Source organism: Bidens hawaiensis, unplaced genomic scaffold, assembly GCF_021521415.1.
Source record: "Bidens hawaiensis isolate Kalapana, Puna unplaced genomic scaffold, B.hawaiensis_p1.1 tig00001461_1, whole genome shotgun sequence".
Lineage (NCBI taxonomy): Eukaryota > Viridiplantae > Streptophyta > Magnoliopsida > Asterales > Asteraceae > Bidens > Bidens hawaiensis.
The window spans coordinates 840,936-864,509 of record NW_027491082.1 but is presented as its reverse complement, the minus strand read 5'-3'; the positions used below and the strand labels follow the sequence as shown (position 1 = coordinate 864,509).

General features: G+C 35.0%; 1 protein-coding gene and 1 pseudogene across 1 annotated transcript; both read right to left on the bottom strand.

Annotated features, from left to right (window-relative positions):
- Positions 1-245: 245 nt before the first annotated feature.
- LOC143577614 (V-type proton ATPase subunit D pseudogene) lies at positions 246-1,016 on the bottom strand (annotated as a pseudogene).
- A 2,186-nt stretch (positions 1,017-3,202) lies between these two features.
- On the bottom strand, positions 3,203-11,490 carry LOC143577624 (E3 SUMO-protein ligase SIZ1-like). Its single transcript, XM_077061407.1, has 16 exons — positions 11,371-11,490; positions 10,494-10,574; positions 9,974-10,016; positions 8,925-8,997; positions 8,665-8,830; positions 8,432-8,565; positions 7,967-8,035; positions 7,717-7,804; positions 7,530-7,605; positions 7,386-7,459; positions 7,176-7,283; positions 6,841-7,002; positions 6,281-6,385; positions 6,114-6,194; positions 4,332-5,496; positions 3,203-3,714 (listed from the first exon to the last, which is right to left on the bottom strand). The coding sequence occupies exons 1-16, from the start codon at positions 11,404-11,406 to the stop codon at positions 3,566-3,568; spliced, it is 2,610 nt and encodes an 869-aa protein (XP_076917522.1). The 5' UTR covers positions 11,407-11,490; the 3' UTR covers positions 3,203-3,565.
- Positions 11,491-23,574: the final 12,084 nt, after the last annotated feature.

The following is a 23,574-nucleotide window of genomic DNA, read 5'->3' as shown; positions in this document are numbered from 1 at the left end:
ACATAATAAAAGTGATTCCAAATTTCCAATCACATAAATGAATCCGCCAAGAGTAATTAATACTCAAACCACTTGGCCCACGAGACTAATAACACAGTACAAAAAAACAAGTTCCCAAAGACAGAATTCTGAAAAATACAAATCAATGAAAACTTACAGATGAAGCTTTATTCCTTAGGTAGACATAACATAACTTATGTAACAAAATAAAACTATTCCAAACAGGCATAGATAGTATTAGTATTTCAGAAGATAATGTCAGCATCTTTGTTATTGGCTGAAAGAATATTAAAATGTGCAACCTTCATAGAGATTCCTCTTTGCAAAGAAAGATTCCCAGCAAACTGTTTAGATTCTTTCTCTTGTTTTTCAATCTCTCTTTTTTTAAAAGCTTGAATCTTTTTCAACCTAAAGAAATCCTCCCTCTCCAATTCATCAAGCTCCCCTTTGATATAATTTATTGTGTTTTCCAACCGCGGCTTGACCACGCTCTCTAACGCATTCACCCTACGGTTCGTTGTCTTGATAGCTTCGACGAGGGTCAAGAATGATGTTTGTAGAGATGCAAGTTCCACAAGGACCTCTATTGCTTTCACATGTGCAACTTTACACCCTTGAACTTGTTGGCCCCCTCTCGCTAACCCGGTCAACTCGTTTTTTGACTCGGCTTGGGTGAAATACTCAAACTTCGGGAGTTTAACGCCCGCAACGTTTTCAGTCCGGGACCTTACTTTTAAACTCGCGGTTTTGACGTTTTCTATGACGGTGTATTTAATATTGTCGCCGGCTACATATTTCGCTTCGGTTAGCGCAAACGATGAGGATTTCATTATGTTTCCCATTGATTCCTTTGTTGCTACTATCCTTTTCAAAATGGCTCGAAATTGGACGGTTAACGCGTCACTTTTTTTCTTTAGAAGGGCGAGGCCTCGGGTAGCGCCAATGAGACGGGCCTTGATGACACTTAGGACCGTCACGGTTGGAACCACGTTTAATTGTTGGCCCTGACCAGACATCTTGTTGCATATATGTAACTCTGTGAATAATAATATATAAACAACCACAATGTAATTAATATTTAATACAACAATGTGGCTTCAAGTGTCTATAGATTCATAATAAAACATTTCTTTTGATTAACAAAATAAAAACATAAAATGTGGGAATCAATAAATCAATGAGATCTACAATGCCGATTGCGTTTATGAAATGAATATAAAAAATTTAGATCCTTATATAAATTAGGAAGATGATTACTTGGTGACGAATATGACGATGATCAGCGTCTGTTAGGCCTTGCTAATCGTGTTGAAGATGATGATCGCCAAGGAGTTCTATGTTTTGTATTGGGAAAATAATTTTTTCTTTTTTCTCATATGATATGAAATGTTTATATTTAACTATGGCTTTTCCAACAAAATATAAACACAAACAAAAAACAATGCGTAATAATTATGTTTCAGGATCAAATACAAGTTATTCTTAACATGAAAACGGTAAGAACTAATTTGTTATTATTATTAGATTTGTTTTTATTAGTGTTTGCTGTTATTTTTTGTTTGTATTTGCTTATTTCCGATTATGAGACGCTATAACTATTTGTTGATTTACATTTTGTTGTTATTATTAGGTTTTTTTTGTTATGCTGTTATAAGCGCGTGTTATTATTTTGTTGCTAATTTTGATTACTTCGTTATTACTATTAGTGTTTTTTCTTTGTTTATTATAAAAAATTGTTTATGTAAATTGATATTATACATGAACATTCCCTCAATCATTATTTTATTATTAATGGAACAACGCTTCACATTATATTTACAAGAGTTATAAAAGATACACTACGATAATGAGTTACATGTAAGCAGGACTTCTTCGTGTTGAACATTATATAAATATTATATAACAAAACGGTGTCATGAGTTCTAACCAATTACTAACCGGAATATCAATTTATGTGATCACGGTTGGTATGAGTAGAATGCATTTGACCTTAATTGTTTTCTATATTATTATAATAAGTATAAAAATTTTAAAGGGTGATTAGTCGATGCAATCATGTTGTTTTATGTTTATAAACATTGAAAATACAAAGGTTTGGGCTTGGTTGTGATTAGTAGATGATATAATATTGTTTTATAATTTTATTTTGTTCCTACATATTAAGAAAATATAAGTTGGTTTTAAATTTTAGATTGTTTCCTAATAGTAATAGTAATATGTTCCTTGGGATATTATGGTAGAAGTCGAATATAATTTAAGTAATTAATTTGTTTTTCATTAAACTACTTTTACTTGTAAGATTAAGTACATGAGATCATATAAATAAAGTTTTAGTTAAATATTAAAACATTAAAAAGTTTTTTTTATATTAAAGAGTATTGTTAACTCTGTTGTTTCTTTTTATATTAAAGAATATAGTTAACTCTGTTATGTGTTATTAATAAAAACAACAGCAGTAACAACAATAATAATGACGGCACAACAACAATAATAACAATTAAATATTTTGATTATTTCATAAATCTTTATAAAATTGAAAGTTTGGACTCATGGTCTTCAAATTTTAAAGGATACGCTTTTATAGAACTTTTGGAAGATTAATGATTTTTCAATGGTTAAGGTCTGATTTACATGAGTTTGATTACTTTTTACATTACTTGAAATTGATTATTTGTTACTCCATAATTTAATCGGATTGTTATATCTTTTTGTATTATGGTTAGATTATTACTTGTTAGAAAGTTAATTTGATTACTTTTTAAAAAATTGCACGTTAGTTTCATTTCGATAAGATATTGCAACCTTGATGGATTTTAGAGAGATCACTCTTTTGTGAATAAAATGGCATTCACTTTGAGCTCAGACAAGCCAGAGCTCCCGTCTTTCCTACACCACTAACTGCTATGATCAATTTTATAAAGCGTATGTAATAACAATTTTAAGTAGAAGTATACTTGTACTAACGTTGACCATATATAGTTTCAGATAGAAAGAAACTTATGTGGTCAGATAACATTTAAAAGAATAGGTTAATAGGTCGAAGTCTTTACATGGTTCTCTCGGTATGATAGCCATTTTGACCACGTCCTTTGCAGGAAAGACTGAAAATTAGAGACAGTGGAATACATTAAAGATGGAAGGTGCAAAGAAAGCCTGCAGGACCATACAGGTCAACACACACTAGTTAAAATAGCCACCTGATAACTGGCCACGGCATCCTCATGCTGGCAAAATAGGCACAAACATAAGAGCATAAATCAACTTAAAACATGTTTCATGTAGTAAAAATGGCTACATTTGTTTCTATCAAGTAATGAGACGAAAACATTTACAGGCAATTGGGACTATTGGGATGTTACAATTTCATCATATGGAAAAGAAGCATCTATACCATGCATGCCTTTTTGGCATGTTAAAATCTCAGCATAATCATAATGAAGCACACCGAACCAGAGAGTTGTTAGCCACTATACTTCTCCATTGGACTTGATGCAAAAAATGCAGGTCACCGGTGAAGACCATGTTGGTTACACATCTTCTCCAGAATCTGTCAACACCATGCTTGTTATACATCATCTCCAGAATCTGTGTCAATAGATAAATATAATCTAGGTCTGACTGAACGTTTTTGACGAGGAAATGAGAAAGGGCTATCAGATCTTTCCCTACTTATCTTATCCGGTCTACCATCACTCATTCCAAGAAGCAATGAAGCTGCACACGCATAAATTAGGATATTAGTTGGTTGAAATGGGTCGTTTTAACTACCGGCTAAAATGGGCCAGGCTGGGCCTGCTAACTAATGTCTTGTCTATTCTTTTAAAGCGATTTTATAAAAATTCAAAGAGATTCGAGCTAGAGCCCTCACAAGTTAAACGAGCTGAGCTTAGATGAGCTCGGGGTTGGTTCAGGCTCGTTTACACCCCAAGACACCCCATGTATCTAGTTTAATTAAAAAAGATTCGAACTTACCATTTTGAAAAGACAAAATACCTTTGATGAGGTGGAAACATGTTATGGGTCAAAGTTCAAACTGCCGTATTTTCAAAAAAAAACAAAAAAAAACTCAAGGGCATTTTGAAGCGTTCTTTTAGTAGAAATGGTATAAAATCGTACTTGGGTTGCCAATAGAGTAGTTTCAATATATTGGTGGTCTTAATGGAAAAAAAAGTAAAATATTTAGGTGGTCTCCACATTCATTATTCTTCAAAAAAAAAAAATATTTGACCCGTTGGACCCTTTGAGATGAAGCATAAACAAAATAGACATATTTATAAGTAAATCCATTTATAAGTAAAAAAAATTGAGAGGGCAAAAATGAAAAGGAATACCAGTATCTGCTAACGAATTAAATGCACCGTCCTTAGATAACGGTTGTTGTGTCAAATTTACCCCACTGGCGGTAGCATCAGGTTCACAATGAACCCCACCACCACCCCCACCACCATCGCCACCACCTAGCCTGAGTGATATCCAATCATCACTGTGAAACCCATTCAACACAGCTGGCGGCTGATCTGTCAACTCAGCCTGCCGTGCAGACTCAGAAGGTCTTGTAGGAAGAAACAGCTGCAATGACGGATCATCACCACCAAAAGCCAATGGATTATCAACCAACTCATTGTTTATATTCATCTGATGTGAAGAATTAGAAACAGGTGGTGCAGGACCCATGGAAGTTTCACCCACCAACGAGCAGCCACCGACAACCATTGATGTAGAACCGAATTGACTGTTATGCAAGTCGACTAACGCATCCGTCGGGTCCACATCGGAACCGAATAACTGAAAGCTAGGCTCACATTGATTCCCATGAGGTATAGACCAAAATGGAACCTCAAAATCATCATCTGCGTTAAAAAGACCGAGTTCATGATGTGGCTCAGGAATTCCAAGTATATTATTATTGTTGTTATTATTATTATTAATATCATTATTATTATTATTATATATCGGTCCGGAAGAAATTAGATTTTCAGTTTCTTCATCGGAGTCACTAAGAACAATAACTTCTGCATCCCCACCAGCCGACCCCATATTATTTCGGTCAACACCGAGCGAGAGTGAGTCAAACTCGGCCCCATTAGGGGTAGAAAAGTCAAACCGACCGCCACCCTCCTGATTGACACTAGTAGCTTCACCCTCTCTACCACTGCCAGTGGCACTGCTGTTCATAAAGTTATCGGGTAGCTTACTACAAGACGAGAGCGAATGCATATTTTCGGGTTTCCTAACTTCCCAAAGCCCGTTCTTATTTTTTTTCATCCCGAGTTTTAATCCTGTGTTATGGCCTTCGGAACCGCCTTCATGCTTGACCTGCTTTAGGGGTTCTAATTTGGGTTTTGACTCAGCTTCCAAGGGGGTACAAAGGGTGCCATCAGGTAAATGCCACTGCCCGAGATCCCCAAGACCCTTGCGGTCATCTTCTGATTTTGCCCGCCAAGAGCCGTCTGGCTTCACCTCAATTTCGGTGACATCCTCCCCACAATTACGCATCTTGAAAAAGTTAACAAATAAAACATAAAACATCGAGTCAGCATATTATTAGAGAAGAAAACAGAACTGAAATTAGGCCTGTAAATGAAAACCAGATTTTCTTGTTCATTTAGTCAAACAAAAGAACATGAACGCATGTCTATTTTGTTTATTTATGATCGTGAACATTCGTTTACGTTCATTTGTGTTCATTCATTTATGTTTGTGTATCTCCATTCGTTTACGTTCATTTATATAAGCTTGTTTAGGTTTGCTTAAGTTCATTTATTTACATAGTCATCTAAATAGTTTAGGCCCATTACAATTTAGTCTAGCTTTAGTATATTTTTAGGTCCGATGTATATGTCCACATTTACTTTTAATTTGTGTTCGCTTAGTTATGTTCGTTCGTGAATCGTTCATTTATACTATTAACGAATGAACAGAAATGAACACGAACACACTCATTTTCTTAACTAACAAACACAAACAAGAAAGCCCTGGCCATTTAGATGTTCTTGATAGATCGTTTGTTCAGTTAAAGTTAAATGAACAATGGCGAACATGCTCTTTTCTTGTTCGTTCAGTTCATTTACAGACCTAACCAAAATCAAAGATGCATTCCACTTGCTTGTTACCTTAGATGTGATACGAGTAAAATACGGGTCGATAATGACGTTCTCCAAAGCGTAGTTCTTGAGACAAATAGGGCATTGCCACTGCAAAACATATATATACATAAAAAATAAATAAACTATTGATCGATGGAGAGATGCACAAATGAATATACAGATTATTATCTTGCCTTACGAGACTGTTGATTCATTTCCACAAACACTTCAAGATCAAAACAGCCCATGTGAGCACAAGGTTTAAATCTTCCAGCAATTTTCATTCTGGAACCACTCATCTGCAGCATAAAAGTCAAATTAACAAAAACACATTTTGTTCATTTAGTTGAATGAACATACCACATGTCAACTACGATCATTTACGTTTGTGAATGTTCTGACTTAAATTTGTTTTATGATCGGTGATCATTTATGATCGTTAGTTTACATTTATTTAAGTTCTTTCCTTTACGTTAGTTAATATATTCATTTAACTGTTTTTCTTTTATCTGGCCTATTACAATTTAGTCGTATTAATATACATTGGTTTTAGCTCATTTGTGTTAGTTCGTGAACACGTTCATTTTCTTAATGAACGAACACGAACAAGAAAACCCAGTTCCTGTTAGTGTTAAGTGTTCGATTGCTTGTTGGGTTAATGTTAACATTTAACAAATGAACACGAGCATTCCTTGTTCGTATTCATTCGATTAGTTTACAGGCACCAAGAAATTACAGAGAATGTGTTACTTACAGGGCAACGTAGATTAACAGATATATTATCAGCAACAACCTCTAGATCACTGTCACTGTCAGCATTTTCTTTGTCAGCCCCACCTCCTACACACCGATGTACACGTGCGAGCGCATCTTCAAATCGCTCACCATCAGACTCTTTTGGTATAAGGTTGAGAATCTAATAAGGTAGAACAGACAACACAATAGCACAGATGCCAATAAAAGATTTAAATTTTAAGTTGAAGTTACACCAGCATAACATTTTAATTTTAAACCCATAATATATAAGTTAATAAACAAAAGCAGCTAAAATTTCACAAACCAACATCCTGGGTTGAAGGAGACTCCCACCTGTTGAACTGTGCGCCTTTTCACAATCCGAACACCGAAACAGAACACACGCGAATCACAGCCTGTTAAAGTAATTTTATTGATTCCATCTCGAGTGCATGGCGTAATCTGACCCAAAAAAAAAAGAAAAAACAATTAGCCGTTTATGTTTCAGAATATCATTTGAGCATAGTTCATAATTAACTGTTAACTACATAGGTTTAAACTTACAATAGGACCATCATCACGACCATTGGCTCCAAGCAATTGAGAACCAGGTCTATTTATTGCACGCATAGGCACACCTATTATATAAAATAAACAAGAGACATGTAAGATCATTTTTTTTATTGTGTTCTATTAGATAAAATATACCATTTATTTGTAGCTCTGCAAATTGTGGCCATTGCATTCTAAAAGAGACCTTGTCATTCAGAAGCATACACCAAGCCTGCATGTTGAAGATAATAATCAATCACATTTTGTAGGTACCACAAAAAAGATTATATAAGTTCTTATCTGCAGTAATTAAAAGAAAATTTATTACGAATTTATGACTAACCTGCACATCATACTCTGGTTTCACCAACAATTCCCTGTCTGCTCTACCAAGTTGAAAAGTTTTTTCAACACTTTGCATTGGATTTGTGCTGAAACATATTACAAATAACTTAAAAGGCAGAATTCTAAGATATGCGTACGACTGCTTAATATTCATGTCAAACCATTATAAATATGTAAAATGATGATTTGCAAAACTTCATCAGCATACTGTTTTAAAACACAGAAAAGAAGAAAAAAGTGTGACTCACCCATCTACTGGGGCATTTGCAATAATCGGCTTCACAGGTGATAAAGGATGTGTTACTGTAACCCAGAACCTGAATGTTTATTAACATGTGTTGATCATCATTTCTTATTAAGTAGGAAACTAAGGAGACAAACTTGTAACTGGATTTGAGCATAGCTCACTTTTTGAAATGATTCTTTAAATGACTTCATGTGAGCCAATTTCACTAATGGGTGTGTCAAAAATTGAAGAAAACAGATAGATCAGTCATCAAGCACTTAATTGTGCTACATGACATGCAAAAGGACAATGCAATTTGTGCAATAAGTGGGTCCCAGATACCCATCAATCAGAATAAAGAAAATAAGTAAAAAGTTGTATCACATATAGTTGGGTACCAATAATATTCTAACTGCAAAGACTATCATGTTTCTTTTGGGTAAATAAATGGGAAAATCATGATTAAATCAAAAGATTGATAACTTACGGATCTGCACGACCGAGCCTACAAAGTTCACAATAAAATTTTGGGGAATGCGGTGGTAAAATGCCCTCCATGGGTTTCTCGGGAATAATAACACAAGCAATATGCTGCCAAACATTGCATCTTGGATCTTCACACTGAGAAAGAGAATTTCAAGGAATTTAAAACCAATAAACAACCAACATCATCCTAAGAAAGATACTGTGCACAAAATATAAGGAACAGGATGCTGAAACCTTAATTGTTGAATCAGTTTTCAATGAACTTCCACAGGGGCAACGGAACTTTTCCACCTTATGAGGGACTTCAATTTCCATTTTATTTTTTGCATTATTATTATTACTATCTGACACACCCTGACCTTTTGATGCCAACTCAGTTGCCCCAGAATCCTGCAGTTTCCTTGTGGCAAAACAGACAATATTATATGACTGGAATAGCCAGTTTGTGATATTACATACGATTGCAGGGATAATTTGTGTAAAGATATGCACACCTGTAAATGTCATCAACTAATTTGGCAACTTCTTCCTTCCCAAGAGCATGCTTCTTGGACCACATTCCTGAAACTGCATAACATGTTACATGAAATACAAATACAATGTCTGTTATTCACCGAAAATAAGTAATAAATAAAAGCAACATGCACATGTAGCTCATCTGCTCATGCATACCAAAGAAATATTGGAATCTAGAAAGACACCATAACCGACTTCTTTGGCATCTAATGTAGCAACCCGAATTTTCGAAACCCTAAAAGTTATTGTTCATACGAGTTATTAAATTGTGAAATCGTTATCCAGAATGTCTAAGCTTAAAAACGTTAACAAATTATTGTTTAAATACTTAGTAAATTGAAAAATATGTTTTATGATTTTTTTTAAAAACTTTAGATTTAAGTGTCAATTATCTAAAACTCGGGGGGGTGGGGGGAGTTAACTGGTTAAGTGTAAAACTTTTAAAACCCAGTTCATTCTCGTTCACGACATTCCGACAAGTAATCTGGTGGCCTCCTTGGTTTTTCTGACAAGCTTTTATCATAAAATTAAGAACCAAAACCCAAAAATTGATTATAAACTTTGTCTCGTAACTGCAAGCAATGTATCACGGACCTAAATCACCCATTTACAGCTTGTAAATGGTTGCTAATCAAGTCTTAAGTCGCCGACCAAAATCACAGGCTTTCCTAAAATACCAACCGCGTGTTAGTACCCTTACAAATACAGACAATTTCAATCATTTTCGTATCTCACCGGCATCGGAGACCCTTCTCTTCACTCTTATCCTCCCGTCCAGCCGGGAAGAACAGATCGAGAGATCAAGGAGGAAACTTAAAGATCAAGTGTTTTCATAAATGAAGAAAGAAATGATTGTTTTGTACTGTATTTTCAAATTTATGGAAAACATTGCAATGTTTTAAATGACTGTAAAGAAAGCATTAAATTGTGAGTTACCGTATAAGTAACACGTCAGCCCTAGAGTGAGCGGGGTGTTACATCTAAAGACAAAGAAAACAGTACAGAATTTAAAAATGGTGTAGCGTACCGCGTTCATCGGAGAGAACGGCTATTATACGGTCAATGAGATCCTACAAAGAGAAATAGAGAATAAAAATGCTTTCCTTTTGTCAACAATATAACAAATTCACAAGATTATGATTAAGGCTAAGAAAATAGAAACAAAAGATATTTCTAGCTAAGATTGACGGAACTCTGTTAGTGGCATTAATGATACTATCAAGCAACACGAAGAACATTTGCATGTGGAATTAAACTAAAACACTTTATTTACATGACACAAGGAAGAGGAACAGCCTAGACGAATCAGATGGTGGTGATTATTTAACATAAGCAAATCAAGATATAACCACCTGATTGACAAGATACAAAGGTAAAACTTGGAGCATCTTAAAGATACTACACAAAATGCAGAGCAAATATGTACAAGATTAAGGTAATAGATTCTTGTTTTTTTGCCAAATGATAATAGTTTATTTTTTCTAAAGCTAAAACGCAAAAACGTCTTAGCAATAATAAACAATAAGCATAGAAAAACCCAATTGAACCTGCTTCTTTCCTTGCTTGGAAAGGCCTAGCTGGGTGAGGATGCCCTTCAGCTCTCTTATCCGAAAATGTGTCAATTTTTCCTACACAACACAGAACAGATACAATAAACATATTGCAACTAGAAGCAATCTAGAGTATGTGTACATGTATAATAATGCAATAAAGCTATTTCCTTTAGTGTAACAAAAGCCGAGTTTAAGCATGTGTAATTTCCCCAAACAAAAAACAAGCATTGCAATTATCTCATGAAAACCCTGACATGGCCAAATCCAATCAAAATTTCATAAATTCTCTTAACATCCAAAAACCATGTTAAACTTTAACCAACTCAATTCACCAAAATCACACAACTTATCATGAAAACACATCAACCAGCTCAACGATTCTTTTTACAAAACTCTTATCATATCTATATTAGCTTAATACTTTATACAAATACTAATTCAAAGTACGTGTTTATGTATAATAATGCACCAAAGCTCTTGCCTTTGGTTTAACAAAGGCTGGCATGAGTAAATTTCCCCAAACAAATAAGCAAACATTGCAATTATCTCATGAAAACCCTAAGATGGCCAAATCCAATCAAAATTTCATAAATTCTCTTTAACTTCCAAAAACCATGTTAAACAACTCAATTCACCAAAATTACACAACTTATCAGTAAACACATCAACCGCTCAACGATTCTTTTTACCGAACTCTTATCATGTCCAAATTAGCTTAAAAGTATAAAAATTACAGCATCTAGTACCATGCTAAACCAAATCAATTGAGACTTTCAAACTTAACAATTATCCTGAAAGCAATTGATATACACTAAGGTGAGGAAATTGAGCATACAACCTATTGCTATATTGCACAAAATCGAAACAATACCTTGCAGCTGGTTACCAAATCCATCTCTACCTCCATACATAAATCAAATTTAACGCCTCAGCAGTTAAATTATATACTACCAATCATCTGCTTCCAAAACTCACCGGATGATCCAATTAATCACAATCAAAATTTCAACCTAGAAGCAAATTATTAATGAATTAACAATCTACACAATTAAAAACTGCAATTGTATTCAAAAATAATAATAACACTAAATTAGGTACTTACAATAAGACTAAATTAGGGCAAAATTGAGAGTGAATTTGACGAAATCGGAGGTTTATGAAGTGATTTACGAAGTAACGCCGCCGACGTGTAATTATCGCTTACCGATTATTAATAATTAATAATTAATAATTAATAATTTCTCTCGAGGAAACAGAGCCGGTAGCGATAATCTTTCCTTGAATTACTACGAAGAGTTTAAACGGACGTGACGGATGGTTTGGAATTTGGTTAATTCGTACAAGCACGTCCGGGGTGGGATTCTCTGTCCTTACGTGCACTTTAGGATCCCTGTTTCCTCTTCCAGATGACCAGATCTTCGATTTGCACGTATGATTGATGACGTAATGGGGGGGGGGGGGGGTATTTGCTGTTCGGTGCCTGTTGTGTGAGGAGTTTTAGACGAGGTCCCTTTGAACCGGAGTTAGTGATGTTTAGCCCTTTTAAGTTTAAAGCGTGGATTGTTTTTAAGTTTGCTTTCTCTTAAACACGTTCAATCCTAAGTTTAGGGTCAAACGGTTTGACCCGTGAGTTATAACTGCGTTATTATTATAATATATCTAGTGTTGAGGTTGTTTCATAATCTTTTATTTATCTTTCTGATGTCTTCTTGTTTATCGAACGGATTTATCTTCTAAGGTTCTCAATTGATCAAAGTTCACAATTTCTATTAGCATACGATTTCTTTCGATTCCTAATATATAAATGATCGATTTCATCAAGTTTTATTATAATGATTGATTGTATTGAAATGATTTATTATTGTTTGTATTATATATTTCATTTCTTTTCACCTTTAATTTTTGTGTCTTTATTTTAAATAACGGATCTTATTAATTTTTATCATTTGAAAAATGTTGTGTAATACACTAGGTTAGGAAGCCAGTTTATGTATAGACACATAAATATGAAAAAAAGAAAAAGAAAAAACAGGAAGTAAAAATACGTAGCAACTGCTTGTCACTTTTTACATTTTTCTGTTTATAAGTTATCTATTTTATAAAGTAACTCATTGATCCTAATTTTGTAGCTTATTGTCTGTGGCTTCGGCTATAGGGAAAGCCTATGTCACAATCTTTAACTCGAATACATTTTTATTTCTTGACATGTCTTTATATTTATATTTCATAAATATATAACATCATAAATATATAGCATCAGTTGCGAATGCGTTGCTCTTCTTTACTACAGTGACTATTGAACTTTAACTTACAGCTTGGCTGTCAAACTCATACATTAAATGTTCTTATTATTATATGCATCTGCGACGCCTAAATATATAAAAATTGAAATTGTGATAAATTTTACAACAAAAGTTTGGAATTTATAAAAAGCTGTATGATATTTTCTTATAAAATATTGTTAATGCTGCGTGATATTTTTTGAATTTAATGTACAACTAAATATCACATGGTTACACAACTTATCAAGATAGACACAAATTTGTTCACAATTATGTTCGTTAAACTTTTTAAGGGTCCAAAAGAATATTAAAATTGAAATCCCTTTGTGAGATAAAAAGCAAAAAAAAACAAACAACAGCAGCAGCTTTTAGTCATATGCTATTTAATTTGTTTATTTAGAGACTCAAAACTCTTGTTTTATTTCACTCTCTCTTAAACTGTCCTGTTAATAACAAATAACAAATACAATTGTTAAGTTATTATTTCGACAAGTTACTAAGTAGATTATATAATCTAGCAAAAGAATATACAAGGTTAACCTATGAATAAATTGTGGCATCTTAGTTATAAAAGCACCAATGTAACAAAATTTTCAACACCCGAATTTTTCAAACAGTGGGAAAAAATACCAATGATTCAATGTGAAAACCCCTCTTGAATGAGCATTTTGGACCACATGTTCTAAGGTTTATTCCTCATGCCTTATCTTGCTCACCAAACACATGAATCGGACTTCAATCATTAATTTCTAATTTATTTTTCACACCCGTCAAAATTTGCATTCACATTTCATCTTGGTATCTTTTCTTTTAATATTTGATACTATTCCAGGCAAAAAGTTTTAACCTTCCCACGTAAAGAATCCAGTTTCTAGTGTTTTGGTTCACCAAATGGGTCTTTCATTCCCAATAAGTCTGGATTCTAGTCTTGTTATGGACAAGTTGTATAGGTTTAAAAGTAGATTTAGGGTGTGTGCGAGTTTGTTGTTAGAAAAGGTGTTTTGGTTCAACTCTATGTGTTGTCGAAGCATGGTAGCGCGTATGTATAGTGGGTTCTTCCATTTTGGACTCACATCACGTGTTGTGTCATGATGCACTCACATCAACACATATCAATCACACAGGTAATAAGGATTGAGAATGCAAAGGGTAACCCGTTTATGATTTTGTCATCATTTTATGCTTTTGTTAACGTTTTGAAGTAATAAAAAAACATAGTGATAGAGAACACTTCATTGCATTCTCTAAAAGGTACATAACAATCTAGAGATGGCATTTAACCTCATTCTTATGAAATATGAACAGGTCAATACGTGTTATGATGTATCTCAATATCTAGTCAAAAATAGTCAAGTCTTGTCAAAAATGTTGGCAAGAAAATGGTTGAAATCTGTTACCCGCCTGGTGTGGTGCTTAGGAGGGTAGGGGCGCCTCTAGCTACCCCATCCAAGCAGAGATTGTAGGGCGGGTACACTGCCACCACCATCACGGGTACCCACCAAAATCCACAAGCTCAAGTATTAGTTGTTGAGGAAGAAGCTGCTGATTATTCCACTTGTACTCTTGTATAAGGGTTATAAAGCCCTTAAATTTTATTAAAAAAAATTCCCAAACTTTTACCCCTTTAAATACCTATCTCAAATTCTATTTTTGAGAACTCAAATTTCATATCTTACAATTTGGACATCATGATACAAACACTAAGAGTGGATGAAGAGTATTTGATTGTAAATTTTATATGAATATCTGATCCTAACACAAAATCTATGGGTTTGTCTTTAGTTAAAAACCAATTCGGTTCAACCTGCTAATTGATTTACTTAGCATACCAAATTGCCAAGTTCAAGCCCAAGTTTGGCCCGATACCCCTCGGACCCATGCATGTTAAAGCCTCGGGCATCATGTTTGCCATTTACAAGAAGTTCATGTTGTCATTCAAGTTCACATGTTGGCCCGTTTTGAAATTTAAAAATTTCTTTTGTATAATAAATTTAACTATATAACAAATAAAAGTTTTTTTTTTGTCACGTGTCACTCTATGGTGCATTTTTATTCTTTCTTCTCGTTTCTCTCCTGTTAATTATACATTAAATATTCATATTTTTAATTCATTTTGATTTCTATAACTGCTTTTACAAAACGTATTTTATTGAAATCATCATTTATGTTAAATGTTTGTCACATGTTTCGACTTTTCATCAACGGACGTTAAAACCTCTAATAAGAGAGAAATTGACTAAACTAACATATCTATACTATATAATAAATAAAAGTTTTTTCTTGTCATGTGTCACTCTATGGTGCATGTTTATTCTTTCTTCCCGTCTCTCTCTTCTATTAATTATACATTAAATATTTATATTTTTTTAATTCATTTTGATTTCTATAACTGTTTTTACAAAACGTATTTTATTTTAAAAAAAGTTAGATTTGTTTATTAAACTTTTTATAAATTCGTCATTTTTCATGATTTAACTTCTCTGATACGAACTATATCGTTTTTATTATATATATATATATCATGGATTAGTAAGTTTTACAAAGCCATAAACCGTCAATAAGTTTATCATTGTTTTATAAAATAATAAACCGAGTATCCTTAGAGAACTTCAATTTTAATGAAAACTCTAAGAACTCTTTAGAGCCATTGATTAGGTTAATCTATGGCTCTTAACAAATTTGGGTATAGTTGTAATTTAATAGAAAGTTGAAGGCTAGTTTATATATACGATAAGGGCATAAGTGTAAAAGTGAGTAAAATCAACACAGTCCAAAGTCAAACAAATATTTTATTTCAAGATTTAAATCCTATTTTTACTCCTCACGATCTTTCTTTACATTTTCTCTCCTAATTTGAGTTTTCTCCTTCTTTAATTTTAACTTCAGTTGGGGTCTTTCTTTTTTTTATTTTTTTTTTGTTTGAAAAAAAGAGTTGTTCTTTAAGACGAGATCGCCTGTTGATTGTGATGACTAATCCGTTAGTCCGTATGTGTAATTTTGTTTGTACATTTGTTTCCAAATCATCAATTTCATTTATTTAGGAATAGTCTTCAATTTTAAAGGCCTAAAATTTCTCATAAAATCTTAATTGTATCAAATTAACTTACAGATCTCGTGAAGAAGGATCCAATGAAGCGATATACCCAGTTAATAAAAGTTTTTTACATATGTATAAATCTATCAATGTAAATGGTTTTCTTTAAAATGAGGTAATTATGTTTACTTGCATATATGTAAATTATATATGTATAAATATGTTAATCTAAATGATTTTCTTTAAAATGAGGTATTTGTGTTTTTTACGTATATGTAAATTACATATGTGTAAACTGTTAATCTATCAATGTAAATGACTTTTTTAAAAATGAGGCATTTGTGTTTTTTTTACATATATGTAAATTGCGGTTTGTGTTTTACATATAGATATGACTAGCTAGGAATCCGTAGATAATTTTTTTTTCCGGATATGAACAATCGGGTCACACTAATATGGAGCTGTTTAGTATATGTATAATTGTTCCTTGTTCCAATTTGAATTTACTTGAAGTTTTATATGTTTGAAAGCAGCTGAGGTGCGTATATGGTTTGACATATGTATAAAACAAGATAAATATAAATAGATATGTATTTTATTACACATGTGTTTTTTCCTTTCACGAATTAGTACGCCTAATCAAATCTGACTTTGGTGCATCCATTACTACGAAAAACATACACCAAATGATTAACTGATTTATATAAAACAAATTAAAAGAAAAAGTTAAATCAAAATCTTAAAATTATGTTTGAAGCGGATTTGATAACCCTTGTGAATCATATTCAATAAACAAAAAAAAAAGAAGTATTGAAACTTGTTAATCATATTCATAAACCAAAATAAGTATTGAAATAGCAAAAATTAAATGAAACAAGATCGTTCATAGCAATTAATCGAACCTGTTACTCCACTTTTATAGAATATATTGTGAGAATTTTTTTTTTTGAAAATTGACTTTCATTAAAAACAAACACAACCAACGACTATCACCAAGTCGGAGAAAGACGCTGAAATCCAAAAACCAAAAACAACAATCACGTTACATCAAATAAACACCATCTTTTCCAATCCACTACCCCTATCTTAGATCTATTTTTGTACCAAATAAAACCCAAAGATTTTATATCCGCAACCATTTCTACCACCTTAGTGTTCTTGCCCGAAAAAATCTTATCATTCCTAGCCCGCCAAATCCTCCAACAAGTAATGATGACAATTCCATGAATAATCAATCTCTTGTTCCCCGTCGCACCACAAACCTTATGCACTTCCACCAAATCATTGACATGAAAAACAAAAGATCTATGGATGTTGCACCATGAACCAATCGCATTCCAAACGGCCATAGAAATGAAACACCCGGTTAACAAGTGCTCGAGCGATTCCTCATTACTCTCACATAAAGCGCAACTATGATAATCACAATGCAAATGACGTCTAGCTAAAGTCTCCTTGGTTGGAAGACTATCCAGAACGGCCCTCCACATAAAAATATTACATTTTTTCGGGACCCAATCGCTCCATTGGAAACCGAAACTCCCAGCATCCACAACGGACCGCACCATCCATCTTTTAATCGACGAAACCTCGAACTCTTTGCAGCTACCAACCGCCCAAGACCATGAATCTTCACGGTCAACCATCATCGCCCCTTGAAGGAGATCTTCCAACTCTTGCTTCTCGATCACCTCATGTTGGGAGCAAGGAGCTCTAAGCCAATCCCACACAATGCGACGAGAAGATCCAGTGACCACCAACCGATCTGCTAACAAGACATTTTTATGTTTTTCTACCGCATATAAGGAAGGATACTTGTCCATAATCTGCGCCGAACCCAACCACAAATCCATCCAAAACCGAACTTGGCGACCATTCCCAACTGTGGCCCGGATCACTCTATTAAAACCCACACCATCAACCTTAAATTTGTTCCAAAACATAACACAATTCTTCCAAACCCCGGGAACCCCATTATTAACCGGAGCAAGCCCCCAACAGCGCGAGGACCCGTGAATAGACAACACTACTCTTCTCCACATCGCGTGATGATCATTGAGAAATCTCCCAAGCCATTTAGTAATCAGCGCTTGATTATTAACCTCTAAACGAGCGATACCTAAACCCCCTTCTTTTATAGGTTTGGTGACTACCTCCCAAGCCACCCATGACATCTTCCTCACTTCATCCGAACCACCCCATAAGAACCTTCTCATCAAAGCTTCTAAATCATTGGTAACCTTCTTGGGTGCCTTAAAAAGCGAAAAATAATAAGTGGGAAGACTATCCAGCACCGATTTAATAAGGGTTAACCAACCAGCAATAGATAACGAATTAACTTTCCATTTAGATAGCCTCTTCTTGAACTTGGACACAACCGGTTCCCAATTAACCACCCTATTCATGTTAGCGCCAACCATAATCCCTAGATAAGAAAACGGGATTCTACCCGGCTTACAACCCATGAAACCAGCTTGGATATCGATCTCACCATCTTCTACACCTACTCCAAATAACACTGATTTATGGAGATTAATCTTTAGCCCCGAACACAAGTAAAATATGCGAAGAATACGTTTCAAGTTATCAAAATTAAAAGAAGACCACTCTCCCATAATCATAGCATCATCCGCATAAAAAAGATGGGATAAAGTAGGACCTTCATTAGGAAGAGTAATACCATGAAACGCACCTATATCACAGGCTTGTTTCAACATACCTGAAAAAGCCTCCATCAGAATAATAAAAAGAAAAGGCGATAGCGGGTCACCTTGACGAATGCCTTTATGACACCCAAATTCGAATGTAGGAGATCCATTAACAAGAACAGATGATCTGGTCGCCAACAAGATACCACTAATCCAATCTCACCAGACCGCAGGAAAACCCATCTGAGAAAGAACCGACAACAAGAACTCCCAATTCACATTATCAAAGGCTTTATCGAAGTTAATCTTGAACATAAAAATTCTTCTCTCCCTCTTCTTAGCCCAAGCAATAACCTCATTAGCCACCAAAGGGCCATCAAGAATATATCTCCCGGATAAGAAAGCCGACTGATGCTCTGAGACAATCTTATTCATAACCGTTTTGAGACGATTCACTAACACCTTCGACACAGTCTTTAAAATACAACCAATGAGACTTATCGGTCTAAAATCCCCCAAATATGACGGATTGTTTACCTTAGGAATTAAGGTGATAAAAGACGAACCAACCCCCGAGCAAAAACTTTTAACACTATGAAAATGATCAAGAATATCCGCAAAATCCTTCTCGAACAACTCCCAAAAAAACCGAATGAACCTAAAATTAAAACCATCCGGCCCAGGAGCTTTGTCACCACCGCATTCAAAAACCGCCTTCTTGATCTCATGCACGGAAAAATCACTGATCAAAAAATCCGCCTCCACCGAAGACAAGACCGAAAACCCATATCCAAACAACCGAGGCCGATGTGTAATAGATTCTTTAAACTTACCAGCAAAGAAACGCAAAACTTCCTTTTTAATGAGAACCGGGTTTGTTTCCCACGCCCCATTCACTTCCAAACCCGGAAAATAATTTGAAGCTTTACGTTTATTAATAAAACCGTGAAAAAATCGAGAATTTTCGTCTCCATGAATCGCCCAATTACACCGGGCCTTTTGCTTCAAATCCCGATAATAATGATTATCCAACTCGCCTAGCCGTCTTTTAATTTCGCTTAAAGACCATGTCTCTTCTTCCAACAAATCCCGAACCTCCATGGTTTGGTCCAAAACACGCAACTCTTGCTCCAATAAAACCCTTTCCTCATTTACTTTGGCTTTACAATCGATCGCCCATCTAGAGATAGCATCACGCAAAGCTTTAAATTTATACAACAATCTCGCGTCCGGAGAACCATGAAACGAGCCCTCAACAAGCGTCTTCTTAACCAACGTCCCAAAATCCTCTCTACCAAGCTATGAATTGAAAAACCTAAACGGTTTGGGACCATAGTTCTTGGAAGAACCAATTTTCAAAACCAACGGACTATGATCCGGCTTATTCCTTTCGAGAGCAATATACTCCGCACACGGCCATTCCATAAAGAAATCCCAATTAACGAAGATTCTGTCAATACGGCTTAATTTATTTCCTGCAACAAAAGTAAAACGCCTCCCTTTCAAGGAGTACTCGTGAAGATTCGAATCATCAATGAAATCGTTAAACTCATTGGCCTCACCCACATTAAACAAAGAATTCTGCCTATCCTCGGCACACCGAACCGAGTTAAAATCTCCTGCCACAATCCACCTCCCATTACCCTCCCCGATCAAATCACGAATTTCCCCCTAAAGTGCTCGTTTAGTAACTAGATTTTGAGGAGAATAAACATTGAGAATATGAAACAAGCTACTCTTTCCTTTGACAGTGCCCGAAACTAGAAGCCAATTATTATTCTTGACCACCCTTTCCATACGAAAGACTTGGGAATCCCAGATCGATAATAACCCACCCGACCTTCCAGACGAAGGAACCCAATCAAATGAATACTCACCATAACCCCAAAACCGTCCCACATCCACAGAATCCAAGGAAACAAATTGCGACTCTTGTAAAACAATAAAACTAACCTCATGATGGACTCGAAGACCTCGAATCCAATCGGCTTTGCTAGAACTCCCTAACCCACGAATGTTCAGAGAAAAAACATTCATTGAACACCTTCTTGATAGCCTTCGGAAACAAGAACCTCTTTAACATTAGAAACAAAATCTTGCAAATTCTCAACACCTAACGCCTTACTCAACTCAACAGTCTTCTCCAACTCCACCTCAATCGCACCTTGGTGTTGCACCGTATCAATACCTCTACCAATCATCGAGGGCTCCGCAGTCTCTCCCTCGATGTCTCGAACCACCTCCGTATTAGTAGACATCCCTTTGTTAAGATCTGGTGTTAAGAACACTCCTTCAACACCTGTCTCGATACCCCTAGTAACATCTGAAGGCACGTGCATAATACCGATAAACCTATCAAGATCAAACATATCTTTATCCTCCCTTGGTCTCTTCTTAGGACGCTCCCTAGCACCACTACCCCCACTCCGATTAGAAAATAAAGACTTCCGTCTGAACTTCTTATGTCCCTTGCCTTTCAACACAGAAACATTTGTACTATCAACGTTACCATTCTCGACCGTCTCCTCATTAGAATGATCATAAGAGTTCGAAGACTCACCGACCATCACGTTAGAATTATCGTTCACACAACCATCCAACCCATTAACAACATGTTCCCTGACAGAAAACTCATTAGCTTGAGAACATTCGCCCTCTTCACGATGCACATTATGGAACTCATCCTGCACAATATTATCATCACACTTATCCTCCTCCGGTAAAACGGAACCATCATCCTCTTCATACTCTACTACACATTCCGGTATCCATTCCCCAACATCTTCATCCACCCACACTTTAAAAATTTCCCCCCTCCAATTAATGTCCACCCGATCCACAATCCGTTTGCACTCTTTACTCAACACACCGATGAGAGTATACGATAAGTTGTTCTCTTCACCTGATAAGGAAGCCGATTGAACCACCTTGTGAGAATGATTACCAGGTTAGCAAGATTGAAAAACAGTTATAGAACAGTAGAGTAAAAATAGGAATTGATAACAATCTATATAAGTTAGAAAAAAGACCATACTATCCTTATCATTTCAAAAAAATAGAAAATCAATAAAACAATCTAATTGGTTAAAATAAGTTCTTAAAGTTCTCAATAAAATTAAGAGTTCTCAATTGATAGTCACCCTATATATATATATAAATTTACAGATATATGAATCATTTTTGTACTTAAAATTTAATTGGGTTCATTTTTAAAAACACATGGATTTTTAACTGAACCCGGCTCGCATTCTTTTTCTCCGTCCATATTTGTTAATCAAAAAACCATATCGATTCTTTTTTACAGCACATTCTTCGACTAATCGAAAGATATCTTCCACTGACGATAGGTTCGTTTTATTCCGATTGTACCGTTATGTTCTAATAATACTATTCTTATGGCTGTGCAACAGTTCAGAACCGCGAGAACCGAACCAGAACCGGAACCGAACCGGAACCGTTAAATGCTAAATATAAGAACCGGAACCGAACCGTATTTTAACGGTTGCGGTTCGATTCGGAACCGAGTTAAACGGTTCTTGTGTAAACAGTTCTTGCCATAACCGGTTTTCAATTAAAATTCTAAATATGAAATATTAGAAGGTGCAAGAAACAAGCGACATCCCATAAAACAAAACATTATCATATCAACATATTATATTTTAATGAAGGGGATTGAAAATATATTAGAATAACTCAAAATATTTCAGAAATCAATTATTTTTTAAAACAGATTTAGGGTCATGGAAGATGATTATTGTTTATGATATTGTAAGAGATTTAATGTAGCCAGGAAAGTGAGAACGTGGATGGTCGATTGTACATGGAAATACGAAAGCCTACTAAATAAATAGGATTTTAAATATAATCTTCAAAGTTTAAACCTTACCCGGTTCTAGCGGTTCTATAACTAGAACCGTCGGTTCCAACCGGAACAGAACTGGGAACCGTTTTAAGCCAAGTTTAAGAACCGGAACCGGACCCGAAATACAATAATACGGTTCGATCTAGTGGTTCGGTTCCTGTTCCTCGGTTCTAGCGGTTCGGAACCGCGAATTGCTCACCCCTAACTATTCTACTTTAGTTGTTACCATAATTTTAGTGTATTATCTAATGTTGTATCGAAAAAAATATTTAGATATTTATGATTTATTTTTTAGTTTGTGAATTATAGTTGCAATTTAACTTTTTACTTATTTAATGCAATATTCAACTTTGTTTATCATTCTTTTAAATTGTTCAACTCGTGTAAGACACAGGTAACTAACCTAGTTCTACTATAAACAATTAGTAAGATACAACACTGAACATGGGGTTATAACAAACACAATAATTTTATATACTTTTTATTGTAAATTTGTAATCTTGAGTGTTATTAATATGCAAACATAAACAAAAAAAAATCCTGCTAAACGATCATGTCTCTGTGTCAACCCACGAAAATCGCATTTCACGCTCGGGTTCATGTTTCTAAAACAATTATCGTGTACCTGTCATCTTTGGGCCCATGTTAGTTTCAGCCGTCAACCCACAAACACGTATATTTAGCATCCCTAATTTTGATGTATGTGCCTTATTAGCAAGGACGCCCTGCTTGCGGTGCGCGCATATAATGTATATATGTGTGAACCCTCAGGTGGGCAAAAGTAAAATTGCACTAATTTTGACATTATTTTACTAATCTCATGAAAATAACGTTAAAAGTGGCGGAAGGTTAATCAGACATCATGTGGTGGCGTTGATAGCCGAAAAACAAGGGCACATGCACCAATCAGCCGGTGTCCCGATGATTGAGTGCTATGTGCCTTATGTCCAAGGCTTGATGCAAAACTACTATCGAGCCAGGGGTCTCACCGGAAGCAGTCTCTATATCCCTATGGGATAGAGGTAAGGCTGTCTACATCTTACCCTCCTCAAACCCTACCATAGCATTGCTATTGGTGGGATATACTGAGTACGATGATGATGATGATGCTGCCTTATTAGCAGGCCAAAATAATCAACACCGCAATTTCAGGCCAAAATATTTAGCATGTGCGTTATTAGCGGGCCAAAATAATCAACACCGCAATTTCATGATAGCTTTAAAATCAACCAATAATAATATAATCAAT

What these genes read in the sequence shown, in the direction of transcription:
- LOC143577624 (XM_077061407.1), bottom strand. Translation starts at nt 11,406, where the DNA reads ATGGAGGTAGAGATGGATTTGGTAACCAGCTGCAAG. An exon ending in AACCAGAGTATGATGTGCAG is followed by an intron (nt 7,606 to 7,716) that starts GTTAGTCATAAA and finishes TTCAACATGCAG; the next exon opens with GCTTGGTGTATGCTTCTGAA. An exon ending in TTACTCGTATCACATCTAAG is followed by an intron (nt 5,497 to 6,113) that starts GTAACAAGCAAG and finishes AACTTTTTCAAG; the next exon opens with ATGCGTAATTGTGGGGAGGA.